General features: G+C 43.8%; 1 protein-coding gene across 1 annotated transcript in view; it reads right to left on the reverse strand.

Annotated features, from left to right (window-relative positions):
• nrxn2b (neurexin 2b) overlaps positions 1-20,801 on the reverse strand; it is a 1,139,450-nt gene that overhangs the window by 28,161 nt on the left and 1,090,488 nt on the right. Inside the window, exons 20-21 of the mRNA XM_034676291.1 lie at positions 17,469-17,558; positions 266-591 (exon numbers count right to left, since the gene is read on the reverse strand). Coding sequence (XP_034532182.1) covers positions 266-591; positions 17,469-17,558 — 416 coding nt within the window. The remainder of the gene's footprint in view (positions 1-265; positions 592-17,468; positions 17,559-20,801) is intronic.

A 20,801-nucleotide genomic window follows, 5' to 3' on the forward strand; every position in this document is an offset into this window, starting at 1 on the left:
CAAAGTTTCACTGCCCGATGGGACTCGTGTGGTGAAGGCGCCAATGGCTGGTTTACAACCTCAGGCAGGTAGGATTGGTTCATAATAAAGTCTGCCAATTAAACCAGAAGCAGGCCAATAAGCCTCACCGATACAGCCCAATCTTTAAGGTGTAATAAGTATGATTTTTTTATTGCATTTCATAAGATCCCCAATGCACAGCAAGTAGCTGCCTGTTCGAACCCCTTAGGCCCAATACCTAAGGTCTTAACCTAGGACTGCTTACCTGCGTGACACTGTCTCTCATGGTGGGTGAGCGCTGTTTGCGGGTTGTGGTTGTAGCCATAGTAGTCGTTGTCTCCATGATCGTGGTGGACATATCAGCCAGTGGTGTGGTGGAGGTGGTGTCAGTGGTGAGCACTGAGGGTACATCACCCACCAGCCGCAGGTTGCCCTGGGTCTGGACGTTGGGGTCGCCTTCAGCTGCCAGTTTAAGCACCTGCAGGCCATTGTAGTACAGGCCTGAGATCTGGCCCTGGAAGTGGCGCCCCTTCTCTCCACCACCACCAATTTTGATGAACGCCTGGCTGTTGAAGATAGTCAACTGGCGACCTGTTATGTGAGAGGAAAGGATGAAGAAAGGACCAAGAGGAGGGAGAGGTAAGAGAAGACGAGAAACCATGGAGAAAGAGAGAGAAAGGGCACAGAATAAAAATCAGTCACAGCACCGAGGTGAGCTTTCACATGGCACACAAAGTTACACACAGTCATGGTGTGAAACACAGGAGACAGAGGGAGTATTTCAATCACATGGGATTTCCTGGTAACACTTTAGATAGATTGGACCCTAGTTTGCTGCAGGTGGAGTCATTGCGGGGCTGGGCACGTGCCTCTTTCTCAGAGAGACAGCGTGAATGTGGCAGTCGAATAAATTGCAGGGGCAGCTGCGGCTTGACCCTGAGACTGAAGGTTCACAGGAAAATGCATCTCATTTGCCCTGAGATGGAATATATTAGAACAATGCTGGGTCTGTGTCATTGACCTCCACTGCACCTGAGCTGCACAATGATAAAGTACCTCTGCCAGCAGAAAAAAAGCTTGCCCTGATCTGCCATCCAAAGGAGGAAAATAAGATCCTCATTGGAGAGAAATGTTTAATTCAGCAGGGGCTGTCTCTCTCTGTGGTCATTACCATTCATCTGGATGGATAGATGGAAGACAGGAGGATAGGGTCAACCATTTAACCAGGGTCCAATACTAATGTGTTACCAGGACTTGTGGTGAAGGGGTGCAGTGCTGACAGGTGTAGTTTTTCTCTCTGTATTTTCTCCAGCTGATGTCGGTTTACTCATTCTCCACCACATATTTACATTCTGCTCCTCTCTCGGGACATCCCACCTTACTGCTGCACTGATGTAATCTTTGACCCCCATTAAGAGGGGATATGAGGGAAGATGGAGAGTGGAGGGAAGGGGAGTGATATTGCAAGCTACTGCTGGAAAGAGGCGGGTTAAAAACAGATGTGATGAGGTAATTATTTAGAAGAGAAGAATGAAGAAGCCAAAGAGCTTTTTTTTTATGGATAAATCAATCCCTGTAAGGAAAGAGGCCGTGTGTTTGTTTGTGAAAGGGATACTACACTAATGTGTGCATGTGAGAGCAAAATAGAGACTCCCTGGAGATGTTCTGCTGCGGACGTATGAAACGAGAGACCCCTCTGGCCTGATGTGTGTAAGTGTGGGTGCATGTAAGCTAATTTGCTGCTGACTTTTCACAGCAGCTTCCTGATGCATATGTTTGCACATCTGGACCTCATGTCATTTGCTGACGCTATCTTTGGTGTGTGCAGTTGTGTTTAATGATGACAAATGAACCCTCTGAATGTCTTTTGTGTCTAGCTTTTGCTTCCTCTGCAGGGATAAAAGCCAGTAAGGACAGACCTCCACTCGTCAGCAAAGAGACACTGGGGACATGCCAGGGTCCCATTTGTTTTCAATTAAGACAGCTGAAAGGATGCTTCATCACTGTAATTATGATATACTCTCGGTCCGTAGGGGTGCAGTCGTTCTGACATGTGGTACACCCAGGTGGGTGGAACTTTTAGAATATTAATCCCTATTACTGCACATGCATGTTCATGTCAGCTTAAATCTCCCACACTGTATGTTAGCTCTTCATAGAGCCACTGGGTTTTCATAATTTGTTTTGTGTGCTAACATTTGTAGCCAGAACTAAAATTCATGTTACATCAAAAGAGATTTGAAAATAGTGATTCACTTGTTGTAAAAGGTTTCATGGAGCTACAATCAAGCAAGGAGTTATCTTCTGATAATCTGTGAATTAATCAAGATAAGTTTCCCCCTGCTGGTCCGCAGACAGAATGCAGATTACAGCCACTTCTGTTAGGGGTGTAGTGCTGTTTTTATTATTACTGGATCACTCCTATGACACTTGTTTGCACACGCTCAGTTAACATGTGGCTCCTTCAAAGGTTGTGCATCAACTGCTTCTACTGTGACTAGCTTTGACTACATATTCCTACCACTACTGATAACATTAATTATACTGTCAATACTTCTGTCATAGTTAGATGAATGCAAAACTTGAATAATATACACTATATTTATCATTTGATAAGGGGTTAAGAAAGCAGCACCTTTCACATATATCTGAAACTGTGTTTTTAAGTGTCTGTAGCATCTATTGGATCATTTAGTTCCTGATCTGAGAAGCATACATATCCTGATTATGGATCACAACCTGCTCAATTGTGGTCTTAACAGGAAAAAAGCAGAGTAGGACCATGTTTTGTACCATATTTAGTCTCAGCAGATGTGTGTCTAACACGAGTCTGGTCCTGCTGGAGGTTTCTGCCTGTTAAAGGAAGTTTGTCCTTGCCACTGTAACTTTGCTAAATGCTGCAAAGTGCTCTGCTCATGGTGGATTAAGATGAGATCAGACTGAGTCCTGTCTGTAAGATGGGACTGGATCTTATCCTGTCTTGATGTTGGGTCTTTGTTAATAATAGAACATAGAGTACGGTCTAGACCTGCTCAGTTTGGAAAGAGTCTGAGGATAATATTTGTTGTGATTTGGTGCATCTGTGTTGTAAGAAGTCTCTAGATTCTCATAGATGATCTAGTTCAAATCTGACTTGTCTAGGTATAGGGGTTTTGGATCAGGACTTGTTTACATAACCTTCCCTGTAACAGCTGAATCTGAAGCTGCGAATAAGATGCAAACTTCAGGAGTGTGTTTAAAAAAAACCCAAAGGCAGCTTTGATGCATTTTCATGTTTGCTTGATAGTAAGACAAAAGAAACATCCACCGTGCCGCTACCGTACGGTCTACGCCTGCTGTTTGACAGGTATCGGACATTTTGAAGGTGGAGTGTTTTGTTTCATGTTACTCATTGCACAAGTTGACGTTATGAATCACTGAAGCCATTGTTTTTTCTATCATCTCTCTTGCATGACATGCTCTAAAGTGATTATCAGATCTTTAAGTACTTCTAAATTGTCTTTTCCTTTTAAAACAAAGAGGCTACATTCACTCCTCACCTGCAGTTAATGGTAAAACTGCACATTCAGTATATCTATAAGTTTCCTACAGAAATGCTGGACAGATAAATCTATTCCACTGAGATGGGCCATTACATGCGTCATCCCATTATCAGATCATTAAGCCTGTCAAGGGCCCACAAGGGAGCCAGCTCTCGTCCTTTCACTTCATAATGATGAGACTTAATGTCTGGCATATGCACTGTTGACATAATAGCTAAGTCTCACTCTATTATCTTGTCGCTAAGCATGTTTGATGTCGGAGGGAATGGAAATGGACAGATTGTCAAATTGTGGACATCAGCAGAGAGAAAGTACAGGAGAACAACCATGCACACTTAGTGGTCCACATTAACAGTCTCAGCCCACCTGAGTCAGTCTCTCAGTGTCCTTGAGAAGAGGACACATACATACATACACACCCACACATCAGCCCTGAGGGTCTCCCGTTTCAAGCAGCCCCAGTCTGCCTCAGCTCTCCGGTAAAAGGTGACGGAGTGCAGAGCCGCTGAGGCCACACTCCATCATGCAATCGGTCCTCTCAGTTTACCCAACAGATCCAGTTCCCTTTCAAAAAGACACCAGACTTTCCATCCTGTGTGTGAGCAGCAACTCCCAAAGTCAGAAGATGATCTGCTCAGACAGGACTGTTTCCTCCTCAGGAGTTTAGGGGTATTGGTGTCACGGTGACGCGGTCATAAGTAAGCCATATTGACAAGAGGCTTATGATTATGATTCAGAGTAGGGGGGATTAGTTATACCTCTGGAACTGTGCGCACGTGCTTTGGCATATAGTGACATTTTTCTGTCCAAGGATCCGTGGGTTGACCTATTTAATCCTGTGCTGCTACTACAGCATGTGACAAAGTCCTTCTATGTTAAAAAAAACTGCCAGAAGACGAGTCTGGAGCTCAGCAGAGCATCATCTCTGCGTTCGTTCTGTCTGCGAGAGCGAGCCAGAGCAAAGGAAGGTAGAAAGGTGCCCTCTAGACTAGATGAAGGGAAATCAGTGTTTGTTTTTGGAGCTGTCTACCCAGGATGAGACTCTAACAGGGCCTGATGAAGTTATTGTTTCAGGGTCTGCCGGGTCAAATCAAAAGTGACATGCGGTTTTAGAACCAATTTTGTTGGCGGGCATGAGCGGGGTTGGATGAGAGGGCGGGGGGAGAAAAAGAAGCCTCCACATGACAAGCAATCACAGCGCTTAATATGACAGAGCGGGATGTGGCACTGCAGCAGAGGAAAGGCATCGTGTGTGTGCGTCTATAATAACTTATGAAACATGTCAGTGAAATGACCTTTATGTGTGTGATAGCTGGCCTTTTCAAGTGGTGTGTATTTGCCCGGCGTTTATTTACGTACGCCTCTCCCTTTGTGTGTGTGTTTTTACAGCTTACTGTTTGAAGTAGACAGCACAGCAGACGGGGTTTGCACATTGATGAGGATCAATTGGACCTGTTTGGTGGGGATTGGGTGGCTGCTGCCTTTGCCTCTCTCCCCAGGGTTGTTAAGGTGATAGGCATTTAATGGGCAGAGGCTTGGGATGGGATGGGAGGGGCCGGGTTGGTGGTGGCAGCCAGCCAGTCGCTCATTATAGCAGGCATTCACGGCTGTACACAATGCCTTAATTAACTGCAATGCAGAGAGCCTAATGGTCAGGCTTCTGCATTGATCTGCTGCAAACACTGAGCTCAGACCCAATCTTAATACATCTATCCCTCTGTCTGTTTATCCCTCAATCTCTCTATTTCTCTACCTTCCTATTAGCGCTGAAAAATGGCTTAAAAAAAAATAACTTACATACTTTTCAAACTTTGAGATGATTATATTCTTTCTCTGCAAAACAAACTCTGATTAACACGTCCATGTTTAGTTGTGTCATTGTTGTGCTTATTCAGACAAGACTAAGGATGAGTTGATCATTTTACAGACTAGCATTAGCTGACTAGTATTATGCAGGAAAGCTCAAGCTGATTGTAATGACCTTAGCTTGAAGGTCTTCAGTCTTCAATAGAAACTATAAGAAGTGTGACGTCACCCATCCTACAGTGATCAGCCTATTTCACTGTAACTGGGATCTGACAGACTCCAGCCGCTTCACCGGCTCCCCATAAAATCTAGACTAGAATTTAAAATCCTTTTTCTGACCTACAAAGCTCTTAATGGTCAGGCACCTTCATATCTTAAAGAGCTCATAGTGCCCTGTTACCCCTCTAGAGCACTACGCTCCCAACATGCAGGCCTGCTCATCGTAGTCTCTAAAAGTAGTATGGGAGGTTGAGCCTTCAGTTATCAGGCCCCTCCCCTTTGGAATCATCTACCAGTCAGGATCCAGGAGGCAGACACCCTCTCTACTTTTAAGAGTAGGCTTCAAACTTTCCTTTTTGATAAAGCTTATAGTTAGAGCTGGATCAAGCTTGGACCAGCAATTAGTTATGCTGCTATAGGCTTAGATTGACACACTGGGATCCTGTATTTTCCTCTCTCTCCTCTCTCTCCCTGTCTCTTACTTTAACTCTTCCTGTCCCATTCAAGTTACTAACCATAGACCTTTCTGGAGTCCCTGAGCTCCCTTGTCTCGTAGGTTCCTCTGGATCTCCACCGTAGACATGCCAGACTCCAGCTGCTACAACTACTACTATCCGTCTCACCACTATCATCTCTCCCTCTTCACATCCCTCTATCCCTCTCTCCAACACAGTCTCAGCAGATGTGTGTCTAACATGAGTCTGGTCCTGCTGGAGGTTTCTACCTGTTAAAGGAAGATTGTCCTTGCCACTGTAACTTGCTAAATGCTGCAAAGTGCTCTGCTCATTGTGGATTAAGATGAGATCAGACTGAGTCCTGTCTGTAAGATGGGACTGGATCTTATCCTGTCTTGATGTTGGGTCTTTGTTAATAATAGAACATAGAGTACAGTCTAGACCTGCTCTGTTTGGAAGGAGTCTTCAGGTAACATTTGTTGTGATTTGGTGCTTTATAAATAAAGATTGATTTATTGATTGACCAAATTAAAAGACTGTAAGTAAACATCAAGGATCATCAACTCATTAGGAAATTTTTTCCTAAGGTTTGATCAGATGAGAAGTTGGTTTATGAATCAAAGGCAAGACTACATGGTGCCCAGGAGGCTGCATACACTTACAATAAGCTGTCTTGGTCATGTACTTAAGTCTTTGATTAATCCTAAAACTGTGCTGCTGATGACCACAGTACCTAGTGGTACCTTTTGGGATTACAGTGGTGGGTTATTGTGAATCATCTTTACATAAGTTGTAGACAGCTGCTAGTTACTATTAGCTACCCACTCTATGTCAGTCCTGTCAATGGATTGGACTCCTTTGAGTTCTTTCATAACCTGAAATAATGCATCTTCAGCAAACACAGACCCAGAGTGTGTTTATGGTCCCTTTTCTAGATACCTATGTTCCTACACGAGATTGCAAAGAGACAGATCGCTACCTGAAGTCGTTTAAGCTGCATTAACTACAGCAGCTCTGACTATAATTCCATCTATACATCCTCAGAGGTGGAGAGTTCTCTTCTTATTTCTATTCTGTACATTCCCCACCTAGCTCTGCCTGTCCCTCTTACATTAAATCCATACAGTAAGTTTTCATAAGTCCCAGAGGGAAATACGACATGCACAAAGTAGCACACAGTGCCCTCAAATTTGTCACAACAAAGCAGAGTAAAAATAGCTCTGGGTAATGAAGGGATGTGCACAGAAACAAGCTGCGAAGTTGGAGCATGAAGTGTTGGAGGACTGAGCAGAAGTCGTGTGAATCCCAGGGCTGAGAGATTGTTGAGGATCGGTCTTCCTGCCCTCCTCCAACACACTCGGTGCTTTGGGGTGTTGCTGCTCAGTTGGTAAATCTGCTCTTGTGCTACAGTGTAGAAACACAAAGTGTCCCGCCTCAAAGCTTTGCACTCTTTGCTGCTCAAATCGGGCAAAAGGAGGAGGGCACGATCGTTTCCGAAGGCATCATCATCCACAATCACACCCGCCTTTGGGTGGTGTCATCCGAGGGTCTTCATGGCTGATAGCTTAGCAGGCGTCGTGGAGGAGTGAGAAGCGCTCTGCCTTCAGTCTCCGCTCTGAATCATCGCTGTAATGACCCCTGCATGTCACAGGAGCATCTTGTGCAGCTGGAGGAGAGCGTTTATTTTTACATTTTTAATGCAGAATGCAGAAAGTATCCCCCCTTCCTCTTCTCCATCTGTAGCTGGCAGGTAATCAATGTGAAGAGAGATGCAGACTCCCTCCTACTGTATATCTTACACTGACCGGCCTGTCATATTCTCATGAGGCTGTCCTTTAGCGGTGTCCTGAACAGAGATACACTGAACAGGAATTATAAATGAGGTCAACTGATCGTAGTTTAAGTGTTAAGGAAGAATTTTAGCCATCTTTTGTTATCATAATAAGAAACTAAGTTAAAGTTAGTGCCATCTTGTCTTGAAGGGTCTGGAGCCTTGCAGAAAAAATTGAGAGAGAGAGATCTTTTCAAAGTTGAACTTCAGTGTTTTAACTGAGTTTACTTCCTGGTTCTCAAGGCTCAGTATCCCTACTGATTAACTGAATCCATAGGTTTACGATTGACACACTCCAGATTTGATTTGATTCAGTTTTGGTAGATTATTTAGGGATATTTCAATCGCAATACCAATTTTGTTTGGTCTAAAAAAGATTCTCAGAGATGATTTTAATTCAACAACAAGTCTTCTGATAGCATTATCTAAAATATTAAAGTTTACTTAAAGAGTCGACTCCAAAGCAGACACTTGAATGAAGACCAGCTTTCCACAGTAGTCAAAGTTACGCTGTTTCGAGGAGGACGGTGCATCGATGCAAAGCTGCAGCAGCTTAGTTTAGCTTGAAGAAGTAAACAGACCAGAGTTCACATTCCTGTTGTTGTTGAGGACCCAGGTGCTGACTTGCAAGGTGTGTTTTGATGTTCTTTAAAATCTTTTTCACTACTGAAGACTCTGGAGGAGAGGAGATCACATTTTTAGATAGTGCTCAACAGAAGAAAGCAAAGTCTTTATGCTTTACTCTTCTCCTAGTCTTCGATTTCTCACTCGCTCTTCTCAGCAAGAAAGAGCAAGATTTAAACTCAATTGCTATCTCCCACCAACCTTGGACTGTGTTCTTAAAGTTGTAGATGATTCAGAGGATCTGGATCATCATGTGATCTCCTATAGGTTGGAAACATCAACTTGATATAATCAAGTTACATGAGTTGCACATGGTTGAAGTATATTAACAAGGCTTTGAAGGCAGCATATTGAACCACACTTAAGGAGGTTAACCATAGACAGCTGTGTCCGCCTCAGTTAGTTTTTGGGCAGGTGGAAAACTAGATGGTAGCTTAAACACGATTCTCTGGAAGGGGACCGTCTCAGGTTGTACGTGTTTGCAGATCATACATCTGGGGTAGCCTCGTTAAATGGTTTCAAATATTTCTAGTGTTTCACCTCCATGTTGCACAACTTGTATATGATCTTTGCTCTCCGTCTTTGCGGTTTGTTTGCGTCTTCAGCTCATGTCTCGCCATGTTTGTTCCGAGTATTTATCTGGATCTTGCTGCTCAAAGACTGATCTACCCGTCTGAGCCCTGCTGGGTCTCTTTGTTTTACAGAGGTGGGTAATTATGCTGCCTTTAAAAACCTACTCCAAAACCTGATGATGGGTCAGCCTGCCGGAGGATCTGAGAGGAGCTGGAGAATTGAGACTTTTAAACGTAAACTAAAAACATCTCGTCAGTCTGTCTTTAATGGTATTTTTAGGATTTGATAATTTTATTATTGTAATAATTTAATATTTTATATTTATTTGAATGTTGTTTTTATTGTTTTTTATTTTTTAACTTCTTGTTTTTAATTACTTTTTCAATATATTTGGTGTATTTATTCATCTTCAAATTTCATCCTTAGTCATTTTAATCTTTTTTAATTGATTTATTTGAACTATTAATATTATTATAATTTTGATGCTTTAACTTATTTTTAATTACATATATTTTATTGTTGTTGATGTGCATTCGTCTCCTTCAAAATCAATTTTTTGCTTTTTAATATGTAGTATTTTTTTCCAATATTTTCAGGTTTTCAATCACTGTAAAGCGCTTTGCATTTGACTTGTATGAAAGGTACTGTATAATTAAAGCTTGATTTATTGATTGAAAACCTGGAGAGAGCTGGGTCAGGCCCACCTGAGATCCTTTGTCTGACTTTTACAGTGATAGTTCTTTTCCAGGTTTTAAAGCCTGTTTGTCTAAGGGAGGAGGAATATCTTTAAATGTGTGAACAATGAAGATTTTAAAGTCACATTTAGACTCTGAGTTAAATTTACAGTCCCTCATAATGACGATCCTGCTTTCTCCTTTGCTCATTGATTAATCTATAAACCGGTGCAAAGATACAACCCACAGAAAGCTGTGTTCGGCGGTCCTGACTTTAACCATGAAGAACAAGAACTGTCCTCTATTAAAGGAACACAATTGTAGCATGTATTTGGCTTTTTTTAGTTCTGGCCACAGGGCAGCTCCTGTGTTATCTATCCGATGCCTCAGAGAGAGCGAGACGATAAAGAAAGAGGGGTTGGACAGGGACTGAGAGAATGGGGACATGAGAGATGACAGGAGCAAGGGAGGATGACAGACGAGTAGGACAGAGAAGGAGCAGAGCCCGCATGAGGATAGAATGTCAAAGAGACAGAGCGAGGGCATGGAGGGAGTGGATGACGGGCCTGATAAGAAAGAACAAGAGGAATCCGAGTTAGAGACGGTGGCTGAGGGAGGGAGAGGCTTACAGTAACACACAGGAGCGAGAGGGGAGTGGGAACAGAAGTGAGAGAGTGTGAGGAACGACAGAGCAGAAAGAGGGATGGGAGAGTGTTGGAAGTGTTGAGGATAACTAATGCATGGTGAGTCACCTCCAGCTCCACATCCTCATTCTCAAACTCAGCTGATCCCATGGTTAACCTTGTGAAGACGACAGTAGCTGTCGTACTCTGGGGCTACAGCTTCTTACCGAACGTGTCACAACAGTTTGAGAAGTAAGAGTCCCGAATGGAGGAAGAGGGGGATGAATTCCTCAATAACCCTCAAGAAGAGACACCTTTAAAGGATCATTCTCTTTCTGCTGCAGATGTGTTTACAGACGATCTCACTAAAATTAGCAAACATTAAACGCTGAATCAAAACAGTTACCAGCATCCAAACGTCTGGTATTATCATAGTTAGGCTCGGGTACCGAAAACCAGTTCCAAATTTCTCAGATTCGTGGATTCTATAAGGAACATGCAGTTTGGTTCCTAACAGCAACATAAATCCATCAGGATTGAACCTCAGTGAGAGTTCTGCAGTCCAGAAAGTTCCACTCATTTGTCAGGACCTGCTGTGTTGGCGTGATCACTTGTGATGCAGCACGTCAACATAGTCTTGAAAAGAGGATCATGATGGACAGAAAGAACGATCTAAAGATGGCGGGAATTCGGGAGACAAGCTCTGTCTTCGATAGGAAGACATCCCATCACACTCATGTACAAAACACAGGTGAGCTTACGTTTGCTTTTATATAGAACCTAACAAATCATATCTATTGATATTTTAAACATAGTTTTGTTAGACACGAGTTTACAGAGCTCCCCTCCATCCTGCCTACAAGGAGTCTCTGTTGTTGCAGAGGAGAAGGTGGAGGAAAGTCAACAGCGTTTAGGTCTGCAAATTACTTTGTGTATGCTTTATATACATAGTTTTATATTCTAAAGTTTTTATGTTGTTTTCTGATATATATTTATATAATATTAGTTTGTAGTTTTCCTTGATATAACCTAATAAATACAATCGCTTAATTGAGGGGAAAAATAAATAACCTTGTCCCCGTTGAAAGTTCACTTTTGGGAGCTTAAATGTCCAAACAATGAAGGCAGGCTAACTTTTGTTTATTATAATATACAGTATATATATTTATTTTTTAGTCTCTAAAAATATTGGAATCATAACCTGAATCGATAAAATTGAAACACAGCCTAATCCTGTACGTTATCCAACAACAGGATCAATATTTTAACGATGGACTCTGTTCTAGTTCAAAGAGTGCTCCTAAATGTGTAACCTTCAGCCAGTCATGTCAGTAGTTGAGAGGCCACACAAAGCATCCTAAATCTGTGTTTATTACAACGTGAGAATATACTCACGTGGGACTTTAGTGAAAGACTGAAGACATCTGAGAGAAACGCCTTTTCTGGAAGTTGCCAGTTAACAGGGTCACTCTTAAAAATGGAACACCAATGGCGACTATTAAACGTGTCCAATGTTTCTCACCTCAGATCAATCAGGTTGTGTCTGCAGATAAATAATATGAACTGTCATTGAGTTTAGTCGATGAGAAACTTTGTGTAAGCTCTGCGTATGACTCAGTTACAGAGGGAAGTCAGCATTAGGCCCTCTGTTGTATTTTGAGGTCAAAATTTGAGTGTGTCTGTTCTGAATTTGGCTAAGTAGTTGGCTTGGACAGCTACAAAACTGGCTCCTTATGGATGAAGTGTAATCCCTGTATGCAAATGTATCCACTCAAAGTATCCACAAAACTGTGTGACTGAATTTCTCAATGATAGTTTGGCTTCAACACGCACAGTGAAACCAGTAGCGGCTATAATTCCGGTTGTCTGCGAGGTGAAATTACTGTTTTCGTAGGTGGAGTGAGGTTTCTTTGAAGAGAGCAGAGTAATGGATGTTTTTTGATAATAAAAAAGATCCTAGTATGAAATAATAAAAATTCTGAACCTTCCTGTGGTGTTGTCAGGCACTACCCGACCCTTTCTGAAAAACAAGCACTCTGAGTGGATGTACTTTCCTCCAGGGCTTTTGCCCCGAAGGATTACGCTGCTGTCATTACAGTGAGTTTTATCGCTGCTGGCCGAATCTTTCTGCATCCTCTAGATTTGTGTTGCTCTTGTCTTTGTCTGTTCAGTCGCAGCAGCTTTATTAAGTCGTACCTACAAAATCAAGAACTGTCTCCATCGTACATGAGGAGTTCTGTGATGAAAGATCCATCTGTGGCTTTAAAGGTTTGATCGGTTGAGTGCAGGTTGCATCACTCCCGATAGTTAACAGGGAGCTGGATTCTGTTTACTTCTTCAAGCCGCTGTAAAAGCTGCTGCAGAAACAGGAGCGAGTTTCCAGTTTGCAGCTTCGCAGCTTTGCACCGATGCACCGTCCTCCTCAACTTTTTTTCTGAACACAGAGAAATGGCTTGTCTCAGATGAGCTGTGGTCGGTAATTACAAGCTGAGCCGAGCCAAGCTGGGGAGTAGGCTGGGTGCGGGCCACGCTCGGCTTGCTAATGCACAGATTGCTTGTTGGAGGCTGAGGAATAATGGCTATATGTGTGCTACAACCTGAGACTGAAGGTTGAGAGGAGGGGAGGGGGGAGCAGCTTGATGCTACTCTCTCTGCAGGTTGAGCTCCTCCCCTGGCTGTGAGGGGCTAACACGGAGGAGGTGATGTAGGATGCATGATCTAAGTGTACCAAACGGGCTGTGTAGGGGATATGAAACGAACTGCAGCTGGATGGAGCGGTATCGTTCTCTCTCCGTCATCATCATCACGCCTCTTTCATCCTCCTTCCACTGCTGTTATCTCTCAGAGAGGAGGGATGCCATATGGTTGTGCAAGGAGCTCCTATCTGAGACTCTTAGCCGGGTGTCAGGGTGGGAGGCATGGCCCAGAATTCACCTCTGTCAATATGCTGCTTTGTAATGGGCAGAACAGAAAGTTGGACCGTTTGCACGCCGTCTTTGAGGGTTTGTGGTTGCAAATCCTTCATGCGCCTGCAGAATTTCTAGTATGCAAATCAACAAACAAGAAGTTCCCCCATTTCCATTTTCCTCTTTGCAGAAATAAAGAATAAAGGAGGAGAAAGTCGAGGAAGGAGCACGATGGGGGTGGGGGTGGGATGCTGACAGAGTCGATTATGAAGTGTTCCCAAGTTATCTCCTCGGCACAAGGCTCTCTCTGGTAATTAAGAGCATTTTGCTTTTTTTTAGTCCTCTGAAGTCGGGCTGGTTTGGGTAGAACACTATGAATTAATTGTGTTTGACAATTGAGATGAGATGACGGGCCAAACGCAGCATGAAGTTAGACTGAAAGCCGTCTAAGGCGACTGGAAGCCCCGCGGACCTCGGAGCAGCCGAGGTCGCAGAGATTCTGACGATTCTGACTCTTGAGATAATAAACGGGATTAAATCTAATGCGATTCTCTCTCTGAGTTTATATCTGTACTCAGATCTTTTATCTCAGGTGATTCAGTGGTTAGCTAGGCACACTCTCCTTTCATTCACTGCAGCTGAGACTGTGCTGTATTTAAGCTATTTCATGCTTGGGGACCATGAAATAACAGCAAAGTGTCCCCTCTCTCTTGCTCTCCTTACTGCAAGGTTTCTCCTCATGAGCATGCACATTACAGCTCATGCACTTCCCTCAAACATGGCTGTAAGAGTGCAGAGAGATCAAATGAGACAACAAGATAGTAGCTCAGCGGGATGCAAAGCTCATCCCGGGGTGGCTGAAAGATGGACGGATTTGCTCCGATGCAAGAGAATCTCTGAAATGAAGCTTGGGATCATGAAGAGCAGATCTGGACCGGCGCCTGGCCTTGAGAGTTTGATTTGGGCTCTGGCCCCGCACCAAGTGGGAGGTTTGATTGCTTTTGATTAGGGAATGGGGGGAGCTCACACCAGTCCATTAAACACTGAACATTAAACCTGGTTCTACAGCTCGATTTTTGGGCCACAGAGACCCGTTGTAGTACTCCTCCTCCTCCTCCTCTTCCTCGGCTCCAAACTAAATCACCACACTGTTGGAGAGCAGGGCAGACACCTTACTAGAGAAAGATATAAAGCCCCAATTCTTTATGAACATTTGTCCACTTCCTTGTGCACATGCTGAGGGAATTGATTCTCTCTGGTTACCTGTAATCTTTATTTTCCAGCGCAGCTTCCTAACCAGGTCAAGAAGCTGCAACACATTATCATTGTTCCTGAAACAACGGGACACACTGATGTGAGGGGATGTTTGCCAGGTTTGCAGCGAAGCCTGGCATCACTGGTCAAGAGGAAACAAAGGAGATTAAGAGGCAGAGAGGGCAGCAAACCTCCGATGACAGATCCATCACGAGGCGAGAGGGATAGGGGGACAAATGTGAGCAAGTTTTGGCTCGGATAGAGTTGTTAAAAACTTTTGGCACTTTGATTTTTACCCTCCATTGGCTCCCTGTAATGGCTGCCATTTTGGATTTAGTCAGCAGGCACAGAGTCGGACAGAGATGCTCGCTCTGATCTGCTTCACACAGCAGCCGAGATGGGATAAGGGCTTGGAGGGAGATGCGGTGCCACAGCACAGCTTTGCTCCCGGACTCTGCCGGCTCGGATGACTAACATTAAACCCTGGAGTGGAAAACACTGATTTGGGAGCGAATAGTGGTACTCTTCTTCCTTTGCATGATTCCAGCAGTTAATGGCGCTGCTGTAGCACCAATTAGCAGAGAATGATGAGGAGGCTTTCCACAGATGAAGCTGCAGAGGAGACCCACAGGGCTGATTGTTTTGCACACTCCCGATCAGAACATGTTGAGACCCTTCGAGGCAACAGTCATCATGATAATCACCAAAAAGTAGACCCCATACTTGTAACTCAGCCTGGATCATCACAGGTTGAATGATCCAGGCTGTTTACCACACATCCACATGTTCATTCATCCTGCTTAGAGAACAACACACAGATCGGCACACTCAGATCCTTGCTGGTGAAAACAATAAAGGTTAAAGGGACCTTCATTTACGTCGTCAAACACATTTTGTTTCAGTGATCCAAGGCGCCCTTTTTGAATCTGGCGCTCAGTTATTCGTTCGGTTTAACCCTCTGAGTTTTGCATGACATGGACGCGGTGACAGGGGGGGAGGAGGAAGTGGAGATTTGTCTTGTTTAGTAGGATTTAGAACTTTGTTAGCTTTTTGGTTAAGTTTTTGTCCCATGGGGTTGCCGCAACCTGTCCAAGTTCTTCCAAATACCGACCTCCAGGTCCAAATGTTAGACAGCTTTTATAACAAGGTTATAACTGAGGGCTCTCTGAATTTGTCACCAGCAGGGGGAAGCTGGGAAATGTCCAAATGTTCCAATTAACGGTGGAAGCGGTGGCAGGTGGGGAGTGGTGGGAGAAGCCCTCAGTGGTTAGTGTGGGTGGAGTTTGATTTGCTGTTAGGTGGTTAGATTCTGCTTAGAAGTCTCTTAGCTTTGAGATCTAGCTCCTTACTTATCAAAGCAGCACACAGCTTTAACCCTTTGAGCCTGGAGATGTCCGCTAATCCCTTCATTATCTCTCCTAAAGTGTCAAACATGCAGAAAGTTTCCCTTCAGAACGTTTCGCCTGACTGAAAAAGTCTGAACGAATCCAATCAAATTAAGGAAAAAGCGACCTTGCACATATTCCTGATCAAAGCCTCTCTGAGATTCGAGAGGGATTATTTGTTTATTTCGTCTTCCTACTTTTCTCCCTCTGCTGTCAGGCGAGTGATTGCATGTAGTCTCATTTCAAACTCCAGAAGAAAGAGAATAAAACATTCAGTTTCAAGCTCATTCTCTTTAGAGTTTCAGAGCATGCACAAATCATTTTATAAGTGGGTAAGTCATTTTTTATTGATCCGCCTTTTCATTCAACTTTCATCTCCCAAGTCTTTCTTAATTCTGATTTGTGTCCTAGCTACCCTCGGCAGCCGTGGAGACGCCGGTTCATAGGAGCTGGAGATGAATGCAAGGATTGTTTTGTTTCTATGAAATAAATATGCACGCCCTTCATTTATCCCGTTTGTCTGTCGCATGAATTCTTCATTTCGCCCTCGGCGACATATTTTATCTTTTAAATTCATCCTTGCATGTGTTATCGCTCACAAGGAGCCCCAGAACACTAATTAGCTGATGCTTGAAACTCTTAATTTGTGATAATCTGAATGCTTCTCTTTCAGGTTGGAAAGCTTATTCTCAGAGCTTCTGACATTGTGATAACCTACACCCATAACCATATTCAGAGATCCTCTCCCCTGGACTGCTTTTCTTCTCCTCTTTTTAAGTCTTCACAACTATGCTCCTAATTAAATAATCTGCACAACACGAGACTCGTTAAGATTTATCTGTTCCTGATTTATTTAACTCCTCTGTTTTTGAAGAATCAACCACCTTCAGCAGCACAAACACACGGCACAACACAAAGACATAGAGGTTGGGACATTCAGCACTCAAAGGGTTAAAGAGTCATCACTTTGATGGGACCACATTGGACACCAGTTGAGCCTTCGGTCGGGCGGAGGATTGCGCCCGAACGCTGCTGTGAATGCAGGCGAGTCAAAATTTCACAGTCCCTTTAACTTTTAGTGACTTTCATTGGGGATTCGTTTCCTTCAGACGTCAGAGATCTTTTTGTTTTCATGGATGGTTAGATATGGTCAGAGCAAGTTAACATTCAGCCAACAAAAGACACAGGAGAGAAGCAATAGGCCATTTACATGTGGTCAGGTTATTGGGGGTTATGTTGGGTTATTTGGGGGTTATTCCTCTGAAGAGATGCAGCCCCAGGTTAAGGTGTTTTGGATTTTGTCCCCTTGACACCTGAGAGATGGTGTTAGCTTGAATTTAATCCACACAGTGAAAGCTTTACAAATATGCGTGAATGAGGTCCTGATTTCCAGGATAATTAGAGGACAATTTAAATGACTCTCATGATGTTTGAGGATTATTATCGGGGACTTTCAGTTCTGTTTAAAAGCCAAATGAGTTCACCCTCGTTGAGTGGCACTGCACCTCTTCCAGAGTGGTGGTTAACGGTAGGTTAGGCGGTTAGATCATTAGTGGAGTTAAAGGGATTTTATTACCTTTGTCGAGTAGCCACTCGTCAACTACCCGACCGAGTCGGTATGGGATTCTTTGTCTAGCAATAGCCAGGCGCTCATTGTCTAAGTTCCCTTTAAGAAATTTGGAGAAGACAAATTAAGAGAGGTTACAAAAAAATCTGGAAGTTGAAAAGTTAGAGGTTAGAAGGGCAACATGGCAAATGTTTAGCAAGTTATGAACTTTAAAACAGCTTTAGTTAGGACAGGAAGAACTTGATGTGTTTTTGGGCTGGTTTGTTGGGTTAGACATGTTAACAGCAGACTAGTTACCTTGAGTTTAAGTGTTCTTTTAATGTAGTCATGAGTTAAATAGATTTATGAATCATTTAGATACAGTATGGTTGCATTTGTAGCTTAATCACATACAGAACCAGCAATCATTAGACAGCAGAATATATCAGTGTGAATGTAGAAAAACATCAACATTTGCTTAACACGTCATAAAACAGTTCATGGTTGTTTCAAAGAAGACATTTTCTGTTCCCACAAAGAGTTTGTGATTAAACACCACAGCACCACGCGTCCCTTCACTCTGACTCCTCCTGCTTCAGCCTCAGTGAAAAGGATTCAGTCAAAGTGTCAGCGCTCAGGTTCTCTCAGGTTCTCTTCTCTCACGTTAATTGAGCACTTCTCAGCGGCACTTGGCAATTAGCATCACTTCATCAGCGTGTCAAAGAAGTTTCATCGCCGCTGTGCAAACTTATTATCCCTCACTTCACTTTAATCAACCTCGGGGTCATGCCGCGTACGTCTCCGACACTGCCTATGAAGACGGGGCTTGAATTAGGGAAGATGAGGGCTGATGGTGGCCTGGCCGGGGGTTTGATGAAGTCTGAGTCGACAGCAATGTCAGAGGCTTCATTAGGAGCTATTGTCTTTGTCAAAGGGCAATCTCTTAAGATTACAGGCTACAAATCAGAGAGCTGTTGTTAACACTGTGACTCCTGAAAATGGGGTCAGGGAATCCCCAGGCGATAGATTTCTGAGGGTGTTCCTTGAAATTGAAGAACATGCTTTCTGAAGTGTAATCAGCAGGATAATAAATATTTATGACATCGATGAGAAGTTGAATTTTAAGACTCAAGAACACGGTAACACTCCGGATGAATCAAGCTTCTGATGACTCTGTTAGGATATTCCCCAAAAGCAGAAAATGAACATGCTTGTTTTGAGAAAGACGCTTTCAGCTCTCTGATTTCCCCTGAAATCAACACAGAAAACAAACCGAACGTCTCCGACAAAACAATGAGAGTTTATGACAGCAATGTAAGAGCCATCAGAAAGGGCTGCCTGCAGAGACGAGAGCTGTAAACCGAAGGAGAGTTTGGGACCGACATCTAAACAGTAAACAGGAGAGCTCTGAAGTGCATCCTAACTAGTGCACTTTGATTTCCCTCCCCCCCACTTCTCCGAGCTGCTGCAGTGATCTAAAATAGACCACCTCTCAGCTCTGCAGTACCTACTTCCACTCCCCAGGGGTCTCTCTACCCACGCCTGCCTGCCTGCCTGCCTGCCTGCGCAGTAATGGCTCACACAGGCTGAGGAGGAGTGCGTGCATGTGCGTGCATGTGCGCGCTGTATAAAAGCAAACACGCTTGTTTGTGTGCTGGAAAAAAAGAAGGGGACCACAGTGGGGAAGATGGTGAGAGGTGAAAGAGAAAGGAGGTGGAGAGATGGAATGAATGATAGCAGGCAGAGAGATGTATGGAGCAGCATGTAGCAGGATGTAAGAGTAGGTGGTTCAGATGTACTATATGAGTCAGTATCATTCATATGCAGCACCTGTAACTCTCTGTGTGAGCTGACTCACAGCAGCAGGAAATGACAGACGAGGCGGTTAAATTGTTGTGGATGTTTTGATCTTTCCATAATATATATAATTGGCAGTTATGATGCTTTTTATCGCCTGCAATAATTCCTCAATTAACCCTGCAGGGGGTCGGACATATCTGAAAGGTGCTGCCGTTTTTCACCTCCAATTTTCAGGAGCTTTTTAGCGCCTTGGAAGCGTCTGTGTATGCAGCACAACTGTTTTAAATTAAGAGCGTTTCATGTTAGTGGCACCAATTACATGCATGTGTTCACACTGCACTTAAGATTAGCAAGGTACCACTCTGCCTGCTAGAGAGGCAGTGCAGCAATTACAGTGCGGCACACACACGGACGCACAGACACACACGGAGCCACGCTTTAGTGATGTGACATGGGCACTCTGCAGCAATCACTGAATTAAGGGAGGAGAGAGAGAGAGGAGAGGAAAGTTGGTAAAAAGAGAGAGAGAGGGGTGTGGTGTTTGTTGAGAGAAATAACAAGGCAGTGAAAGTGGAATAGTGGGAGGCAGCAGTCCTCAGTGAGATGAATCAATCCTGCATGTTCTTCTCCTGCGTCCTCGTCCCTAAATCCTGACTAAACCTCCTCCTCTTCCAGCTTTCCTGTCTGAATCACAGCGAGGCGGCCGCTTCCAGAAACTCCATCCTGTGAAGGCTCCATTTTATCATCCAGAAAGACTCATTATGAGTCTTAACCGGTCCCTCTGGTGGCCGCTGATTTAAACTGCAGCCAGGAAAAGACCTCTTTCCACCCTCCTGCTTTCATCAATGCAACGTCTCCCCCTTCACTCTCTGCTAATCCTCATCCTTACTCCTTACTCGCTTCCTTCTCTCTCAGCACACATCCTTCCCCTCTTTCTCAATCATTCATCCTCTCTTCACTCTGTCCTTTTTATTTCCTTCCTGCCAGAGTCAATCTCAGTGCTCAAATCTCTCCTCCCAACTCGCCCTCTTTCAATGCTTCTGCTTCACTTTCTTCCTCTTCTTAGAGTCCCACGTGTCCCCTTTTCCTCCACATTGTTATATTCTTTATCAATTCCTCTTACTTTACTTCTTTTGTTGTCTTCTAAAGTTTCCCTCACTTTCTCGCTTCCATCCTTGTTCCTGATTTGTTTACCTGCTCTCCATCTTGTCCTACTCTCCTTCTTAACTGTCCTAAAACAGCGGCTGTATTACTCTGAGATTAAATGTAGCACAGGCACAAAATCTGACTGAGTGTGCAGTAAGGTTGCTACAATACCAGAGTTTTAAACTTTGATAAGATAAGAAAATTGGGGAGACAACTGGCTTAGCGGTTTAAGCTTGCCCCCCATATACAGAGGCTATAGTCCTCGTCGGAGCGGTTGCAGGTTTGACTCCCTGCCTCTACCATTTGTTGCATGCCTTCCCCCTCTCTCTGCTCCCCACATGTCCTGTCTTTGTCCAGATTTCCAATCCAATAAGGGCAAAAAATGCCCCAAAACACAACTTAAACAAAACCTTAATT

Source organism: Notolabrus celidotus, chromosome 23 (genome assembly GCF_009762535.1).
Source record: "Notolabrus celidotus isolate fNotCel1 chromosome 23, fNotCel1.pri, whole genome shotgun sequence".
Taxonomy (NCBI): domain Eukaryota; kingdom Metazoa; phylum Chordata; class Actinopteri; order Labriformes; family Labridae; genus Notolabrus; species Notolabrus celidotus.